This window comes from Pseudorasbora parva, chromosome 4, assembly GCF_024679245.1.
Source record: "Pseudorasbora parva isolate DD20220531a chromosome 4, ASM2467924v1, whole genome shotgun sequence".
Lineage (NCBI taxonomy): Eukaryota > Metazoa > Chordata > Actinopteri > Cypriniformes > Gobionidae > Pseudorasbora > Pseudorasbora parva.
Genome location: NC_090175.1, coordinates 57,926,736 through 57,946,735, shown reverse-complemented (window position 1 = coordinate 57,946,735; position 20,000 = coordinate 57,926,736). Strand labels below are relative to the sequence as shown.

General features: G+C 40.6%; 1 protein-coding gene across 2 annotated transcripts in view; it reads right to left on the bottom strand.

Moving 5' to 3' along the window:
- Positions 1–20,000, bottom strand: part of rasa3 (RAS p21 protein activator 3) — a 60,239-nt gene that overhangs the window by 18,683 nt on the left and 21,556 nt on the right. For both annotated transcript variants that reach the window (XM_067442315.1, XM_067442316.1), the window contains exons 5-14: positions 18,225–18,301; positions 11,913–11,993; positions 9,653–9,725; positions 7,644–7,717; positions 5,402–5,506; positions 4,100–4,256; positions 2,451–2,599; positions 1,742–1,856; positions 1,578–1,652; positions 1,167–1,290 (exon numbers count right to left, since the gene is read on the bottom strand). In XM_067442315.1, coding sequence (XP_067298416.1) covers positions 1,167–1,290; positions 1,578–1,652; positions 1,742–1,856; positions 2,451–2,599; positions 4,100–4,256; positions 5,402–5,506; positions 7,644–7,717; positions 9,653–9,725; positions 11,913–11,993; positions 18,225–18,301 — 1,030 coding nt within the window. The remainder of the gene's footprint in view (positions 1–1,166; positions 1,291–1,577; positions 1,653–1,741; positions 1,857–2,450; positions 2,600–4,099; positions 4,257–5,401; positions 5,507–7,643; positions 7,718–9,652; positions 9,726–11,912; positions 11,994–18,224; positions 18,302–20,000) is intronic.

Below are 20,000 nucleotides of genomic sequence, written 5' to 3'. Positions count from 1 at the left end.
ATGAGATCTGAGCAATGAACACTTTAAAGGGCCAGAAAGGAAGTAAAGACACTGTTAAAATAGCCCATGTGACCCCTAGGGCTGGGTATTGTTTGGGTTTTTACAACACCGGTGCCTAAACCGATACTTTTAATACAAAAAAGAGCCAAAAAGACAGTGGATGACATTAAAGAATGGCTTTTATTGAACAAATAATAATAATTCTTTAAAATGAACAAAATATTTGCGATAGGAAACGATTAAGAGTAAATATGCTTTCATTTGAGGCAAATTTAGTCTGTTTTCACGTTAGTGAAAGCACACACACACACACACACACACACACACACACACACACACACACACACGGCTTTGGTCTAAATTTAGACTACTTGATGTACAAGTAACACTTATTAGAGATTTATTAAAGACCAGATAACTCTCGTGCCAGATCGAGCCAGTCCTGTAGTGTGCAGTGCTGACCTGTGACCTGAAGGTGGCAGTGTAACACATCTACAGGCTCTACAGGACATCATATATAAAACAGGAGATATATATAAAACATATTTAGATCTACAGGAGAGTTATTCCTGCTAGCGCCACCATCTTCATGTGTTTAGAGAGCTTTAAACTGCTTTCAAAACCACAAATGAAAGACTTCTGGCTTTGTCCTGCAGCATCTGATTCACGTTTCACATCATTTCACTTTTGTTTTATCAAGCTGTTATACATATTGTGACTTTCAAATGTTACAATTAGCAGGCAGAAGGGACTGTGTTAAAATCTGTGATGTGTGTGTGTCTGTTGTGTTTGTACAGTGAGAATGCAAACGACCGCCGGGAGTCACTGGAAGAGCTTTAAAATCCTTCTCAGTTCCCAGAACTTTGGCTTATGTTCTCTCAAAGTTATGAAGTTCTATCAGTCCTTAAAATAATGTTTGCTCACAGTTTTCTGGTCTTTAATAATGTTCTGAATCCACAGTGGACGTTCAGAAAACATTCAAATGTAACGTTCTCATAATGTTTGAAGAATGACTTAATAACTTATACAGAACATTTAATAACCCAGGCAGTGTTTTTGTTTCCCAGGTTGTTCAGAAATAAAGTTTTCATAACTTAATGTGAATGTTAGCAGAAGCTCTAATTAGGTATTTTGTCGTCTGTGAAGTGTGAGCCGCATGTCATTACCCTGAAAGCGCGACGCGGCGGACTCTCTCAGAGAGAAGAAGATATCACACATGACCGTCGGGCAGCTGACGCCTGAGCTGGTGATGGCGCTGAAGATACGGTCGACGTACTGCCGCAGGTTTTCCTGTCGAGACAATAACAGAGGAGTATAAAAACTAAGAGAGAGAGAGAGAGTGTGTGTGTGTGACAATACTGATCTGCCAGCATTGTCAGATCTATCAATAGCAAACCACAGCCATCCAATCAATTCCCCACAGACACGATCAAGCCCCACCCCTACATTTGTTCATGTTTGAGAAGCGATTCACACGATATACGGCACAATAGTGAAGTGTGTGTGTGTGTGTGTGTTTAGAGGAGACGATTGTGACGTCTTGATATCGTTCTGATGATTGGATGAGACGGACTCACCCTGTTTGTGTCCAGGTTCTCCGACTCCTTCAGCTTGACGGGGTCGATCTCACAGGGTTTGTGGTCAGCGCAGATCTGCACACACACACACACACACACACACACACGGTGAGCAGCGGGACGAGCGTCAGATGTACAGCAGAAGAGCCTGAGAGGACACACACCTCATCGATGATGGGCTTGAGCGTGACCCGCAGGTAATGCATCCCCGCCAGCTTCATGGTCTCATCGATGCATTTGGACGTCAGCGAGTTTCCCCGGAATATGGTGTTGGGATCCCTGCGGATACGGGAGGAGGAGAGGAGAGATGATGTGTGTGTGTGTGTGGTTTTGTGACATATGAGGACACAAATGTGTATAATGCCATGGGTGTGACACAGGTATTACAGGAGAGGGTGAAATATGAGGACATTACCCATGGCCCCACTTTACAAAAGGCTTATAAATCACACAGGAGGAGTTTTTATGAGAAAGTAAAAATGCAGAATGTTTACTGTGATGGGTAGGTTTAGGGACAGTGTGTGTGTGTGTGTGTGTGATGAGTAGGTTTAGGGGCAGTGTAAGAGGATAGAACATACGGTTTGTTCAGTATAAAAACCATTACGCCTATGGAATGTCCCCATATGTCACAACAACAAACGTGTGTGTGTGTGTGGGCATGTTTTTGTGACATATGAGGACACAAATGTGTGTAATGCCATGGATATGACACAGGTATTACAGGAGAGGGTGAAATATGAGGACATTACCCATGGCCTCACTTATCAAAATGCAAGTTTTTTTTCGAAAGTAAAAATGCTGAATGTTTCCTGTGATGGGTAGGTTTAGGAGCAGTGTGTGTGTGTGTGTGAGAGTGTGTGTGTGTGTACTCACTGTGTGCGGTTTATCTCGGCGTGTGCGATGGCACTGAGAAAAGGCACGATCTTGCCGTAATGCAGGAAGAGTCGCACCAGAGGAACCGCCGCCTCCTGCTTCTCACGACACGCTTCGCCCAAGATATGAGCCGCCGACGCCGAGACGGGCTGAGCATCACACAATAATGACACTTTAGATTTACCTGCATTGCTTAAAGGGTTAGTTCACCCAAAAATGAAATGTCTGTCATTAACTCCTCTCCCTAATGTCGCTCCACACCCGTAAGACCTCCGTTCATCTTCACACACAGTTTAAGATATTTTATATTTAGTCCGAGAGCGTATGCAAGTGTATGCACACTATACTGTCCATGTCCAGAAAGGGAATAAAAACATCATCACAGTAGTCCATATGAGACATCAGTGGGTTAATTAGAGTCTCTTGAAGCATCCAAAATACATTTGGGTCCAAAAATAACAAAAACTACGACTTTATTCAGCATTGGCTTCTCTTCCGCGTTTGTGTTCAATCCTCAAATAAAGATTCAAATCATTATGAGTCAGTGAATCGATTCATGATCCGGATCGCGTATCAAACTGCTGAAATCGAGACTTTGGCGATCCAAATCATGAATCGATTCACTGACTCATAACTGTTCGAATCATGAGTCGATTCACTGACTCATAACGGTTCGAATCATGAGTCGATTCACTGACTCCTAACGGTTCGAAGCTTTGTTCTGAAATCGGCCATCACTCTATAAGTCGTTATTTAGTGTTTTTTTGCGTACTAACTCTATTCTGGCCTCTTCATCAATGATTGTAGAGCCGCTGTAGTGAGATGGGCTTTGTAACGACGTCTTTAGTGCCTTTATGGGTCTTGAGAGAGGAAATGACATTGGTGTCAATGAAGGCCTTTCTGAGCCATCGGATTTCAACACTAATATCTTCATCTGTGTGTGAAGATGAGCGGAGGTCTGACGGCTGGCCAACCACAGGAGGAATTAATCACACAATGCACATTTTTGGCTGAACTATCCCTTTAAAGATCCGAAGCTGTTTCCTGGTGGCTCCCCTAAAACCTCTAAAGCTTTCTTTTAGACACTTATGTCTGGTGAGGTCAAACCGGCGCGATCATAGATATATATTATGTAGATGCCTCATTCAGCCGATCCGTGCAGGCACTAATGAGGAATCTATATATATATATGATCGCGCCGGTTTGACCTCACCAGACGGCAGTAACAGCGGATGGGAACACTAGATGAGATTCGTCTGATATGATGTAAAAAAATAACATAAATACTGTTGAGTTTCTTACAGAAACCGATCGGCTCGTGTCTTCAGACATCAGTGTGTCGTCAGGAGCAGCAGGGTTTTGTGCACTTTGCCTAAGCATGTTTTATTGTTTGTTTGTTTTACTCTCATAGAATTGTTCCCCATTCACATGCATTATATGATATTATATTATATACACACAGCAACGGTTGAGTTAAAAATCTTCATTTGTGTTCTCCTGAAGAAACAAACACACCTATGAAGCCCTGGGGGTCAGCAGATAAACATCACAGGCTCATTTAGGGGTCAACTATCCCTTTAATAACGTTTATATGTTTGTGCTGGACAGAACCCGTGAGGGCGCGCGTGATTGGTCCACAGCTCACTGACCTGGGCGTGTGCGGATTGCAGCAGCAGATCTCGGAGCGGGTTATAATGCTCCGTCAGGAACACGTGGTCCTCCGTGTAAATGATGTTGAGCCGTAATGAGCCCAGCTCGTCAGCCTTCACCGACTTATGGCCGTTGTCTCTGGGCTGCAGGAAGTACCTGAAAGAGAGCACAGGGGCCGGCTGCATAAACCACTTAGACTAGTCTTAAAAGTAAGTCATCTAATTTTTTTCTTTAAGACCGGTCGTAACTTTTTAAAATCAATGACATAAGATGGTAGATCGGTTCAATTCGAATTAGAAAAGTAAGACGGATTACATTTTGACTAATTGCTATATGGACAAATTAGTGCTGAAAGGGTTAGTTCAGCCAGAAATGTAAATAGTGTGATTAAATCCTCCTGTGGTTGGCCAGCCGTCAGACCTCCGCTCATCTTCACACACAGATGAAGATATTAGTGTTGAAATCCGATGGCTCAGAAAGGCCTTCATTGACACCAATGTCATTTCCTCTCTCAAGACCCATAAAGGCACTAAAGACGTCGTTACAAAGCCCATCTCACTACAGCGGCTCTACAATCATTGATGAAGAGGCCAGAATAGAGTTAGTGCACAAAAAACACTAAATAACGACTTATATAGTGATGGCCGATTTCAGAACAAAGCTTCGAACCGTTATGAGTCAGTGAATCGATTCATGATTTGGACCGTTATGAGTCAGTGAATCGATTCATGAATCGGACCGTTATGAGTCAGTGAATCGATTCATGATTCGAATCGCCAAAGTCACGCGATTTCAGCAGTTTGACACGCGATCGGAATCATGAATCGATTCACTGACTCATAACGGTTCGAATCATGAATCGATTCACTGACTCATAATGGTTTGAAGCTTTGTTCTGAAATCGGCCATCACTATATAAGTCGTTATTTAGTGTTTTTGCGCACTAACTCTATTCTGGCCTCTTCATCAATGATTGTAGAGCCGCTGTAGTGAGATGGGCTTTGTAACGACGTCTTTAGTGCCTTTATGGGTCTTGAGAGAGGAAATGACATTGGTGTCAATGAAGGCCTTTCTGAGCCATCGGATTTCAACACTAATATCTTCATCTGTGTGTGAAGATGAGCGGAGGTCTGACGGCTGTCCAACCACATTAGGGTAAATAATTAATGATAGAATTTTCATTTTTGGGTGAACTCACCCTTTAAGAAACAGACTTAAAATAGTGGCTAAGTTTATTTATGTAACTAGCCCCTGGATGAGCTCATGATCGAGGCTCACACAAAGCGTGCCGGGGCTCATACCAAGCGTCATGGACTCCTGACTGTCCCAAAACCTTCAGCTGCACTCGCACCTCGCCCAGGAACTCGTCTCCAAACTTCAGATTGCTGGCGTTCCACAGATCCACCCTGAGGAGAAAGAGGCGCTAACATCAGGACCAGAGGCGGGCATTATGCAAATTAGAGGTGTGCATGAACATTCAAAAGCTAAAAATACTATTCGAATTTTACTGCGTTGATTTGCTGGCTGTAAATGCAGTGGATCTATGAGAAATCCCTCTAAATCTCGCAGTTATAGCTCAATCCACCGGGCGGCGCTGTGGAGGGGGTTAATAAGTGCTGCGTCCCAATTCGCCTACTTAAACTGCGTCCTAAAAGTATGTACTCTTTTTGTGAAGAAAAGGTATTTACTTTTGAGTGTGTAGCAGAAAAGTATGCAAGCTTCGGGACTTCTTCGCCATCTTTAACGGACTCTGTCGTTTAGTTACGAGCATCCCGTCTCCGTTTCACTGCCCTGTCAATCATCGTCAGATTCATCAGCTCAAATCCTCCTCATTCAGTTTAATCTCCTGCCGTATCGGAGAGAAGTGTAGCCGCTCGTTGATCTGCCGTGTGTGTGTGTCTTTAATGCAGAGACTCTCCTCGTGTGTTTGCAGTTTAAATATAATGATGCTTTTAAAAGTTAACGGCCAAACGTGTCATTACAAAAGTGCTCAATGCTGCTGCCGGCGAGATATAATGTGGACAACACTGAATAAATATATTTTTGTCAGGTTAAACACTGATAGTTGGTCACTCAAACCCCTTTATCTAAACCTCTCTAGTTAACCGGCGGACTCGCACATCCGTCATGTTTGTAGTTTTTTAACACTTTTTACCCGCGTGTAGTTCTAATCGAATCCTCGTCCAACTCGCAATGGGTTGTGGGTAATATCAGCCGTTAGAGTGCCCATCGTGTGTGTGTGTGTGTGTGTGTGTGTGTGTGTGCATGTGTTTGTGCGATCAAAGTTGTCGGTTAAAAAAAAAAAGTGATCTCTAAATTAGTCTATTATAGACAGTGGGCTAAACGCTACAGTTAGCGTCTCATTACAAAATCTTTTTGTGTGAAGTGAACAAATCCCTCACACTCAATTTTTCATAACTCGCCTGTTTGTTCTTAATAAACCGATAAAAACGTTTGGCGCGAGGTCACAGCGTTTGGGTTTGAGCGCTCAAGGTTTGCAGACAGTAAACACTGGAGGTTAGAGCCGGGGCAGACGACAGGATGAAGCGTCATTCCGCATAAGATGGGCTTACATTCGGAAATATATTACATCTGCATTACAGCGGAAACACATGAGGTGTTGATCATCGTCTTTCTTTATTATTGTTAGCACTACCTCCAACTAAAGCGGCGTCTCTTCAGAGCTGTCGTTTTCTTAAAGTTTCAAATGAGCTTCTAGCGCTCGACAAACGCCTTTATTTTCAGCGCCATCACCTTAACCAAACCATCTCGGAACGAAGGAGCCGTTTGTCCTCCGATTACAAACAAGCTCCTCGGCGCCGCGTTTGCGGGACTCATGTTACGCGCTGTGGGGGATTTAAAAAAAGTGATGTGAGTGGAAGGGAGGCGGCGGCGCCGGGACAGTGTGTGTGTGTGTGTGTGACAGCGGGAGGCAAAGAGATCATAGAGAGATGCGACAGAGTTGCGAGATTGCAGGCGCGGCTCGCGGCTGTTAATTCAAATAGCGCAGCATATTTTAAACTAATCGGTTAACCAGTTTCAACCGGCTAATGAGGCTCAGTGGTAGGTCAAGAAAATGTTTAGTTCTCGCCATCCCTAGTGTGTGTGTGTGTGTGTGTGTGTGTGTGTGTATGTACGTTCTGCACAATAATATGGCGCTCTCTGATTTATTTATTTTTTTCCGCTCGCGCTGCTTGAGCTTATAATGCTTTTGTTCTTTAGGCATATATAATTTTACACTTACTGTTTAATGTTTTAAAACCTTAAGATATATAACGTTAGCGCGTTGTGTATATCGCCTAATCATAAGCTTGTTCAGAAATGGTGACGGCATGTTTAAAAACGTCTCCCTCATTTTCTCAAAATACCTCATTTAAATAAACGAATATTATGAGCTCAAATATTCGAATACAATATTTTGGGAAAATGCCCATCCCTAATGCAAATGAGTTACAAGACGGAAATTACTAACGACTCGTCAGTCACGTCATTTTGAGAGTCTCACACACACACACACACACGCACACACACACGCACACTCACTTGAGCGCCAGCTTGTCCACATCGTCCTCTTCCACATCAAACTGTCGTTTGGTGAAGCTCAGCGGTTTGGTCACCTGTGTGATGAAACAGGACATGTGACACCTGACGAGACGTGTTTCTATACACACACACACACACACACACACACACACACACACACACACACACACACAAGTTACTGTTACACACACAACATTCAACTCATCAGCTGACACACGGCTAAAGGACAGCTGGACACGTTTCACACTGCAGACACTTCCTGTCTGATAATGCTGAATTATATTACACACTGAGCTGAGGACTGTGAGTGGATGATGATGATGATGTGTGTGTGTGTGTGTGTGTGTGTGTGTGTGTGTCCAGTGTGGGTGGGAAAGACCACGAGGGCTGGGAGATAAATGGAGCGGATTGTGTGTCTCACAATCAATCACACTCTTGTCTCGTCGTCCTCCGGGACATGTTCGTGTGTGTGAATGTGTGTGTTAATGTCTGTTTGAGAGACCATGTGTGAGAGTGCTTGTGTGTGTGTGTGTGTGTGTGTGTGTGTGTGTGTGTGTGTGTGTGTGTGTGTGTGTGTGTGTGTGTGAGTGTGTGCATGCGAGTCTGTGTGAGTAAGAATGTGCGTGTGAGAATCTGTGTACATGTGTGAGAGTCTGTGTGAGAGTCTGTGTGTGTGTGTGTGTGTGTGTGTGTGTGTGTGTGTGTGTGTGTGTGTGTGATAATGTGTATGCATGTTTGAGTCTGTGTGTGTGTGTGTGTGTGTGTGTGTGTGTGTGTGTGTGCATGTGTGAGAGTCTGTGAGTAAGAATGTGTGTGTGAGAATCTGTGTACATGTGTGTATGTGTTTGTGTATAAATGTGTGTGTGTGTGTGTGTGTGTGTGCGTGTGAATGTGTCTGTGAGTGTGAGTGTGTGTGAATGTCTGTGTGAGAGTGTGTGTGAATGTGTGTGAGTGTGTGTGAATGTCTGTGTGAGTGTGTGTGTGTGTCTCATCTAGTCCACAGCTGTCACGTCTGATAACACAAGCGGCTGAAGATCATCAGTGTTAAATGATTTAGAGAAGAGATCTGCAGGTGTGTGTGTGTGTGTGTGTGTGTGTGTGTGTGTGTGTGTGTGTGTGTGTGTGTGTGTGTGTGTGTGTGTGTGTGTGTGTGTGTTTGAGGGTGTGTGTGTTTATGGGTGTGTGTGTTTGAGGGTGTGGGAAGTGTTAAAGTGTGAAACCACAATCCACCAGTGTGCGAGTGAACACCTTAACACCCCAAACCTCAAACGATCGCTTATATTTCCATATTAGACATTAGTGGCGACTCTCAGCTCAAGGCAGAGTTTTGCTTTCACTGATATTAATAAATCATGTTTGATCTTCCAGACGTCATGTTCACACGCATGTGTGTGTGTGTGTGCCCTTGTTTATATTACATTGTGGGGACCAAATGTCCCCATAAGGATAGTAAAACCTGATATTACGAGCCAGCGGTCCCCCCTTTTTAAAATGCTTATAAATCATGCAGGATTTTTTTTGAGAAAGTAAAAATGCAGTCTTCCTGTGATGGGTCGGTTTAGTGGCAGGGGCAGTGTGTGTGTGTGTGTGTGTGTGTGTGTGGGCATGTTTTTGTGACATATGAGGACACAAATGTGTATAATGCCATGGGTATGACACAGGTATTACAGGAGAGGGTGAAATATGAGGACATTACCCATGGCCCCACTTTTCAAAAGGCTTATAAATCACACAGGAGGAGTTTTTATGAGAAAGTAAAAATGCAGAATGTTTCCTGTGATGGGTAGGTTTAGGGGCAGTGTGTGTGTGTGTGTGTGTGTGTGTGTGTGTGTGTGTGTGTGTGTGTGTGATGGGTAGGTTTAGGGGCAGTGTAAGGGGAGAGAAAATACGGTTTGTACAGTATAAAAACCATTACGCCTATGGAATGTCCCCATATGTCACAAAAACAAATATGAGTGTGTGTGTGTGTGTTTGTGTGTGTGTGTGTGTGTGTGTGTGTGAGCTCCTACCTCGAAGAAGAAGACTTCATCAAACTGAGGATTGTTGGTTTTCCGCTTGACCTTCGTCTTCTTGGCATCTGACCTGTGAGGGGTCAGTGAGATTAAAGATTTATTACTTTCATTCATCAAGGACATCTATATTGTTACAAAATGTTATATTTCAGATAACGGCTGCACTGCAAAAACATGCTCTTCTTACTTAGTATTTTTGTCTTGTTTCTAGTCAAAATATCTGAAAATTATTACATTAAGAAACATTTACTAGACAAGTACAAATTATTGTCTTGTTTTGGGGAAAATAACTCAAAATGAAGAGAGTTTTTGCTTAAAATAAGATAAATAATCTGCCAATGGGGTGAGAAAAATAATCTTAACTCAAACAGAAAACAAAAAAAGCCCAGCAATTGTATTATATATATTTAACCCAACAGCAGGATTAAAACAACCCAATCGCTGGGTTAGTCCATATTTGACCCAACAGTAAGTTAAAATAACCCAGCATATTTTAGAGTGTAAGCTCGATAGCTCAGCTGGTACAGATTTGAGCTTGCGATGCTGAAAGCTCGGGAACGAATCCTGTGAAAAACAGGTCATGATAAAACACAAGCTACATGACACGGATACTATTTATTTCTGTCACACACTTTTGTAAACTCTATCGGGTCGGTTCAGGGTTTAGTGTACATTAAAATAACCAACGTAACAAAAAATGCCTGATTCACGCACATCTGTTCCGGAAAAAAAGCTTTTTAGCGCCACCCAGTGGACATTTCACTCTGAAACTGTCACGATATGCAAAACTCTCTTCATTTAGATTTTAAATCAACAAAACAAGAAAAAATATCTCATGTCGTTTTACTGATCTAGTAAATGCGTCTTGATTTAAGAATTGTTAGATATTTAGACTGGAAACAAGACAGAATGACTGAGGAAGAAGAGCATTTTCTGCAGTGTTCATTAAAATCCAATAGTTAAATGATGAAGGGACGTTAGAACACCTCGTTGATTATTCACAGTACATTAATATTGTTTTGTATTACAAGTGTGTTAGGTGTTGTTTAAATATGCAAATGAGGCATTATATAATCATTATCTAAACATGCACCAATGTGCTTTCAGGTCCAGAACATCAGATAAAGCCAGACTCAAAACTCATTTGATTTTTCTTGACATATTATAGTTTTTTCAGGAGGCGATTTTGGATATAAATCTGATTTTCACCGTGTTTAATGAGTGAACGGTTATATAAATCAGGGAAATGATATATACAGGGGTTATGAACGTATATTTAAGAACAATTAAAAGAAGCATCACACGTCCATATGTTCTCTAATGTAAATGAGTTGTATTAGCGATTTCCAGCAGATCTCCGTTACTTTAATTTGACACAAACTGCTTAAAGTTTGAGATGATAAATCTTGTGATTTTCTGATTAACTCCAGATGAAATATCAGCAGTGTGTTCATAAACATCATCTTAACTCAGATGAGAGTAATGTTCACCGCAATGACGGAGATCTGAGCTCAAACTCACTTCATTCTGTTGAGTTTCTCAGAACACAAGACTTCATTTCTTCATCCTCATGTCATTAATGTGTCCTGATTTAGGGATGCTTGGGTATTTGAGCTGGAGAACAGACATCCTGAGCATTTCTGCAGCGCGCGTGTGTGTGTGTGTGTGTGTTTTTTAATAGTTTTATTCAGATTTAATCGTTCTGTCCTCTGCTTTAACGATTAAACGTGACTCTCGTTGATCTTCTGAACACAAATGAAGTTATTTGTAATGAAATGGACAGATTTCTGTCCTCCATTGACAGGCTAAGCAACTTCAGAAAGCTCATAAAGAGGAACGGATCCGTACGGATGGAGCGGATTATTCCAGATGTTCTGAAGAGACTCCATGGCTTTATATGAGGAAGGAAAGTCTGACGGGTTTGAGCACATTAGGCCGAGGAAATGATCCCAGGATTCTCATTAATGGAGAACTGGCCCTTTAAGAGCCGGACCTACTGTTGATTTATTCAGACGAGACGTTCTGCATTATACAGTAAATTACAGTTTTATGAAAGGAAATCATAGAGCCCTCATTTAATGCCATGATAATGAATTTAAGACTTTCTGCTGCAATTTAACACATTAAGGCCTTCGATTGTGGACGATCTTAAGATGCGCAGAAACCCTGATGATGTGAACTTAAGTGTGTGTGTGTGTGTGTGTGTTTCTGAGGTCACACACTAAGCCTTGAGCTGTGTCCTGGTGTGTGTTCTGACCTGGAAGGGCCCAGTAATGACACCGCGGCGTATGGATCACACTGGCCATTCACTATGGGCAGATCCTGACACTCCAGAACCCTGCGGAAGAAAACCACCATGAGCGTCACACACTAAAACACACACATCAACATGCAAACACACACATCAACATTCACATCACTGAACCAAAGCCTTACACACTAACACACACACATCAACACGCAAACACACACATCAACATTCACATCACTGGACCAAAGCCTCACACACTAACACACACACATCAACACGCAAACACACACATCAACATTCACATCACTGGACCAAAGCCTTATACACTAACACACACACATAAACACACAAACACACACATAATAATAATAATAATAATAATAATAATAATAATAATAATAATAAATATAGTAAATATAGTAAATATAGTAGAATATAATACATATAATATAATAAAATATAATATGGTACTGTAAATATAATATAAAAAAATATATATATAATATAGTAAATATTAAAATAAATATAATATAGTAAATATAAATATAATATAATAAATATAATATAGTAAATATAGTAGAATATAATAAATATAATATAATAAAATATAATAAATATAATATAGTAAATATAATATAATATAATATAATATAAAATAATATAATATAGCGACTTTTTTGTAAGTCGCTTTGGATAAAAGCGTCTGCTAAATGATTAAATGTAAATGTATAGTACTGTAAATATAATATAAAAATATAATAAATATAATATAGTAAATATAACACAATATAGGAAATATATTATAATAAATATAACAGTAAATATAATATAATACATATAATATAATATAGTAAATGTAATATAATATAATATAATAAATATAACAGTAAATATAGTATAATACATATAATATAATATAGTAAATGTAATATGATATAATAAATATAATATAATAAATATAATACGATGTAATAATATAATATAATAAAATATAATATAGCAAATATAATCTAATATAGCACATATAATATATAATGCAGTCTTGTTAATCACTAATAATTATGATTAGATCAAATAACCACAATCATAATGATTAATCAATAATCACGACAGGAAGTGATTCAAGTGAGGCCGCAAACATGAGAAGTGTCAGTAACACATTCATAATAGTACCAGCGAGAATGTGTGCAGTCATGAATAGCATAAAAATAAAAGCCATTATAAAGAATAACATAACACATCTGACACAAATAACATCAATCACAAACCTCAAAACAAACTCTCCCATATGACGTCACAACCTGCCAATCAGAGCTGAGCTCAGCTGTGACCTCATCAGCAGGGAATCGTTCCGGACACATTCAGAAACACACACACACACACACACGCACACACACACAGCGCTAGTCTATATTCAGATATGGAAATGAGCCAGCGCTCAGCTGTGGGTCTAATGCTGATGAATGAACAGGATCTACAGCATCTCTAATGCTATCGGATCCTTCCAGGGCACTTCCTGTGTGTTAAGCCTCTTTATATAATGCTGTGTGTGCTCATAAATACACCATCTGACGTCCGGCGCTGGGCTAAACTCACTGTATGCGTCCAATGAACATCACACACACTAAAGAACTGACTTTAGATCGCATTCTCTCTCCTCAACATCATATTCTGTCCTTACCTGACTACAAACATCCAAAACGACACTTAAAACATGCTAATATTGACCAGCACACACAGGGCCACCCGTATGTTTTGCATTGATAATAAAATGATAATAATAAATATAGCTGCAAGCAGCAAATATCGGGGTTCAAGCGTTTAAGGCCTTTAGGCACTAGCATTAGAAGATATTGTGTTTTATTTAGCAAGCCTGCAGCCACTGAGATCAGAGATGAATACGATTATTATTAGTATAATAATAATAATACTACAATACTACAGCGCTACAGTAAAAAAAACAAAAAAAACAAACAAACAATAACAATCGCAATACAACAATACGCTAATTAATGAGAAGCTGTGTAATGATTCTGCATTGCTTGGTTTGTCTAAGAGAGAAAAAACATTTCCATGTTAAAGTCTCTCACACCAGAATCACAGCAGCAGCGCAGTGAGTGTGTGCCTATGTGCGTGTGTGTGTGTGTGTGTGTGATGGGTAGGTTTAGGGGCAGTGTAGGGGCATATAATGTACAGTTTGTACAGTGTAAAATCCGTAAGGCCAATGGAAAGTCCCCACAATTCACAAAAACGCAACATGTGTGTGTGTGTGTATGTGTGTAGACGTCATCCTCACTGTGTCCTACAATGGATGGACGGTGCATAAATATCCTGTGAATGAGAGCGCTGCTCACTGAGACTCTAAGCTCATTACCCAGAGTGCTCCAGTGTGGGAAGCGGTCCAGACATGAGCCACGATGCTGTGAAAGCAAAGACATGCAGTGCTGTACAGCCGCCTATATGAGAACACACACTCACACACACACACACACAGGTTTGTTTTTGTGAATTGTGGGGACATTCCATTGGCCTTACGGATTTTATACTGTACAAACCGTATTTTCTATCCCCCTACACTGCCCCTAAACCTACCCATCACACACACACACACACTGCCCCTAAACCTACCCATCACACACACACACACACTGCCCCTAAACCTACCCATCACACACACACACACACTGCCCCTAAACCTACCCATCACACACACACACACACTGCCCCTAAACCTACCCATCACACACACACACACACACTGCCCCTAAACCTACCCATCACACACACACACACACACACTGCCCCTAAACCTACCCATCACAGGAAACATTCTGCATTTTTACTTTCTCATAAAAACTCCTTCTGTGTGATTTATAAGATGTTTTCCTCATGAGGACCTAAAAATGTCCCCACAAGGACGAGGATTTCGGATATTGCCATCTTTGTGGGGACATTTTGTCCCCATAACATAAGGATTACCAGCCCACACACACACACACACACACACACACACACACACACACACACATCAGTTCACACATTTTCTCTCCGTCTGAGTGTTTTGTCTCTCTCGTCTCTTTAAATAAAGCATTAGACCACATTCGCTGACGGATCAGAGCTTCAGTAAATGTGCAGGAACCGGCTGGACTACATACTGATGCTGTAGTGTGAACAGTATGCGACATTTCTCCATAAAACACACACCTGCAGCGCACAGCACAGAATGAGACGCCTTGTCATGGACACTGAAGGTTGCCGCTTTTGTGATCGTCAAATGCACTAGAATGAACTGATTTGCATTTATATTTATGCATTTGGCAGACGCTTTTATCCAAAGTGACTTGCATTGCATTTCAGCATTCATGCATTCCCTGGGACTCAAACCCATGACCTAGATATACAAACCACGGGTAACAGGCATGCTGCACACCGCTACACTGGAGCCCTTTGCTAGCGCGTTATTTCCTCAAAGAAACGCTTCCTATATGAAATTAATCACATATTTACAAAATAAACACAATATATTAACATCTGCACAAAATGACGCGAGTGTGTCAAGTGAACTTGCGAGTCATGTTGTGCACGCTCTTCCTGGACCAACGCATCTAAACCCAAATAATTCACAATCACAATGTTTTATTACAATATTGCTCCCTTTATGTTGTGTAATATGACCGTCCGATCATCGTCATCGTTAGTAATGCAGTTTGAGCTGAAGCTGATCACCGGCACGCTCTAATTATTAACCAGATGCATCCCATATGAGATAAATCAGACATAGACAGGCCTGCACAGAATAAACACATCACAAATGACATTTGCACAAAACAAAAGGCTGTGAATGCACACACACGCACACACACACACACACACACACACACACACACACACACACACACACACACACACACACACACACACACACACACTTATAGTCATGATGAAGGTGTAACTCCAGGTGTATTACTACCGAATCGTGAATTCGGTATTGCGATTAATATTGAATCGTGGGTTCGCTGTCGCGATTAATTTCGAATTGTGAGTTTGTTATCACGATTTATATCTAATCTTGGGTTTGTTATCACGATTATTATCGAATCGTGGGTTTGGTAACGTGATTACTATCGTATCGTGAGTTCGGTATCGTGATTAATATTGAATTGTGAGTTCGGTACCGTGATTAATATCGAATTGTGAGTTCAGTATCGTGATTAATATCGAATTGTGAGTTCGGTACCGCGATTAATATCGAATTGTGAGTTCGGTACCGTGATTAATATCGAATTGTGAGTTCGGTATCGTGATTAATATCGAATTGTGAGTTCGGTACTGTGATTAATATCAAATTGTGAGTTCGGTATCGTGATTAATATCAAATTGTGAGTTCAGTATCGTGATTAATATCGAATTGTGAGTTCGGTATCGTGATTAATATCGAATTGTGAGTTCGGTATCGTGATTAATATCAAATTGTGAGTTCAGTATCGTGATTAATATCGAATTGTGAGTTCGGTATCGTGATTAATATCAAATTGTGAGTTCAGTATCGTGATTAATATCGAATTGTGAGTTCGGTACCGTGATTAATATCGAATTGTGAGTTCGGTATCGTGATTAATATCGAATTGTGAGTTCGGTACTGTGATTAATATCAAATTGTGAGTTCAGTATCGTGATTAATATCGAATTGTGAGTTCGGTACCGTGATTAATATCGAATTGTGAGTTCAGTATCGTGATTAATATCGAATTGTGAGTTCGGTACCGTGATTAATATCGAATTGTGAGTTCAGTATCGTGATTAATATCGAATTGTGAGTTCGGTACCGTGATTAATATCGAATTGTGAGTTCAGTATCGTGATTAATATCGAATTGTGAGTTCGGTACCGTGATTAATATCAAATTGTGAGTTCAGTATCGTGATTAATATCGAATTGTGAGTTCGGTACCGTGATTAATATCGAATTGTGAGTTCGGTACTGTGATTAATATCGAATTGTGAGTTCGGTATCGTGATTAATATCGAATTGTGAGTTCGGTATCGTGATTAATATCAAATTGTGAGTTCAGTATCGTGATTAATATCGAATTGTGAGTTCGGTACCATGATTAATATCGAATTGTGAGTTCGGTACTGTGATTAATATCAAATTGTGAGTTCAGTATCGTGATTAATATCGAATTGTGAGTTCGGTACCGTGATTAATATCGAATTGTGAGTTCAGTATCGTGATTAATATCGAATTGTGAGTTCGGTACCGTGATTAATATCGAATTGTGAGTTCAGTATCGTGATTAATATCGAATTGTGAGTTCGGTACCGTGATTAATATCGAATTGTGAGTTCAGTATCGTGATTAATATCGAATCATGAGTTCGGTACCGTGATTAATATCGAATTGTGAGTTTGGTATCGTGATTAATATCGAATTGTGAGTTCGGTCTCGTGATTAATATCGAATCATGAGTTCAGTATCGTGATTAATATCGAATTGTGAGTTCGGTACTGTGATTAATATCGAATTGTGAGTTCAGTATCGTGATTAATATCGAATTGTGAGTTCGGTACTGTGATTAATATCGAATCATGAGTTCGGTACCGTGATTAATATCGAATCGTGAGTTCGGTACTGTGATTAATATCGAATCATGAGTTCGGTACCGTGATTAATATCGAATCGTGACATGAGTGTATCGTTAGACCCCTATTAGTAATAGCATTATTACATTGAGATGTAGCTAAATCTACTGTACAACAGTAGTCCAATACATTTATATCCATTTTTTTTCAATTTAACCCAAATTTTTATTTTGGCGGAGCTTTGAGCTTCTGTTTATGGCGATAGTTTTTCTTAAATGGGTATAGTCTGCGACATTCATTCACTCAGACAACATGCAGGATTAATATTTAAATAGTCTTTTTGCGGTTTATTATTTACAGACACTTGTTCACAGACATATTTAGCTCCTAGTACACATGTGACTGAAAGCCTATTAGTGTGACATCACTAGTTAAAAGTTAAATATAAGGAAGGAAACATGCGAAATCTAGTTTGGCTGTTGGATGACAAACGTTAACGTTTTAAAAAATGTAAATATATTGATTATGTAGGTCATAAGACAGGAAGATGCCATATTTTCTGCCAGTCCCTCCGCCATTGTATTAAGAACACTAGTTTTAATCATGTAATTTAATGGCAATGTGACAAAACGGCAAAACATCTTCCCAGTCTCTGAATCTGATAAGGCAGAAGGGCTGCCGATCGTGACCTCTGATTGGCTGACGGGCGGCTGTGTGGGACTTGTGATTGGCTTACCGTGTTGCCAGCTTGTGGCAGATGACTCCGCTGTCTGTGATGACCTCACTGAGACGCAGCTCCAGGTGAACCTTTCCCTGCGGAGGAGAGAGAGAGAGAGAGAGCAGCGTTACCATGGTTACACCCTAAGAGAGAGAGAGAGAGAGCGAGAGAGAGACGGAGGAGTGGAGCGTGAGAATAAAAACAGAGCCAGAGGAGGAACGACTGCAGTCCCATGAGCCTTTGCTGGGTTCCCTGAGTCACGCACACACACACACACACACACACACACACACACACACACACACACACACACACACACACACACACACACACACACAAACACACACACACTCTGTATTTACACACACACACACACACACACACTGCATTCACACACGCATTCAGACACACACACACACACACACACTGCATTCACACACACGTACACACATTTTGCATTCACACACACAGATGTGATGTGTGTCGTCAGTAGGGATGCACCGAATATTCGGCAACCGAAATTATTCGGCCGAAAATAGCCAAAAAAAGCACTTTCGGCATTCGGCCGAATAAGTAAAAAGGCCGAATAATTTTGGCCGAACAATGACGTTTTTAATGACGCGATCAAAAAGTAACCCACGTAGAGTGAGAGCTGCGTGCTTTATGCAGCAAACATGTCAGCAGTGTGGAAGCACTGTTTAGTGCTGAAATTTAGTGCTCATGTCATCGATGAGAAGAGGAACCGACTTTCATGTGAGAAAGCAGAGAAGCTACTTTTCATAAAGAAGAACCTGCCACTTTTCCTGAAGAAGTAGGCTAAGTAGGCTTATGTCTAAGACAGTTATTTATTTGTTGTGGGTTCATCCACATTTTTTGCACTATTCAATGCACATTAGTTGTTGTAGACATACAGAGTTACATTCTTTCAGCAGTCAGTTATAGGCCTAACATAACCTATTCAAGAAGGGGGGCTTCTAAGATGGCCAAATAAAAATATTTTTTTTTATTTTACTAATTATTTATTTTAAGTTATGTTGTGCTTAGTTTGTATAATATCTGCTGGAATGTTAAAAAAAATTCAGTGTTAAATAAATATTTTGAAATTGTATTTTTGTTATTTGATTTATTTCTCTGAAAAGCAACACAAAATAGTAAAAAGCAAATTTTTACTATTTAATTATTGTAATGGTAAAAAAAAATTGCCAAATAAATGGAAAAAATGCGAAACACCGCGTTCGGTATTCGGCCTTCGGTCTTCGGCCAAGCATTTCATTATTATTCGGTTTCGGCTTCGGCCAAGAATTTCATTTCGGTGCATCCCTAGTCGTCAGATATTAAAGATGTCCGTCTCCTAACGTTAGTCCTGGGATTATTATTATATTTCAGGAAACTTTTCCTGCAGTCCAAACAGAGCTTCACTGTCAGACTTCATCAATAGGACGGGCCGCTCTTCTTCACACACGGCACTACAATGAGCGCTCTATGGACAGGGACTCCCCGCTCTTCATCTCACACACACACAAACACACACACACACACACACATCCTTCCTCTCAATGAATGCGTCTGTGTTCCCGCTACGGCTCCCTGCGCATACAGATGTTTCTGAGACGAGGTTCTCCAACATCACGTTCAGCTCAACATCACGTGTGTGAAAGCAGAGTGCGTGTGTGTGTGTGTGTGTGTGTGTGTGTGTGTGGGTGTGTGTGTGTGTGGGCATGTTTTGTGACATATCAGGACACAAATGTGTATAATGCCATGGGTATGGGTATGACACAGGTATTACAGGAGAGG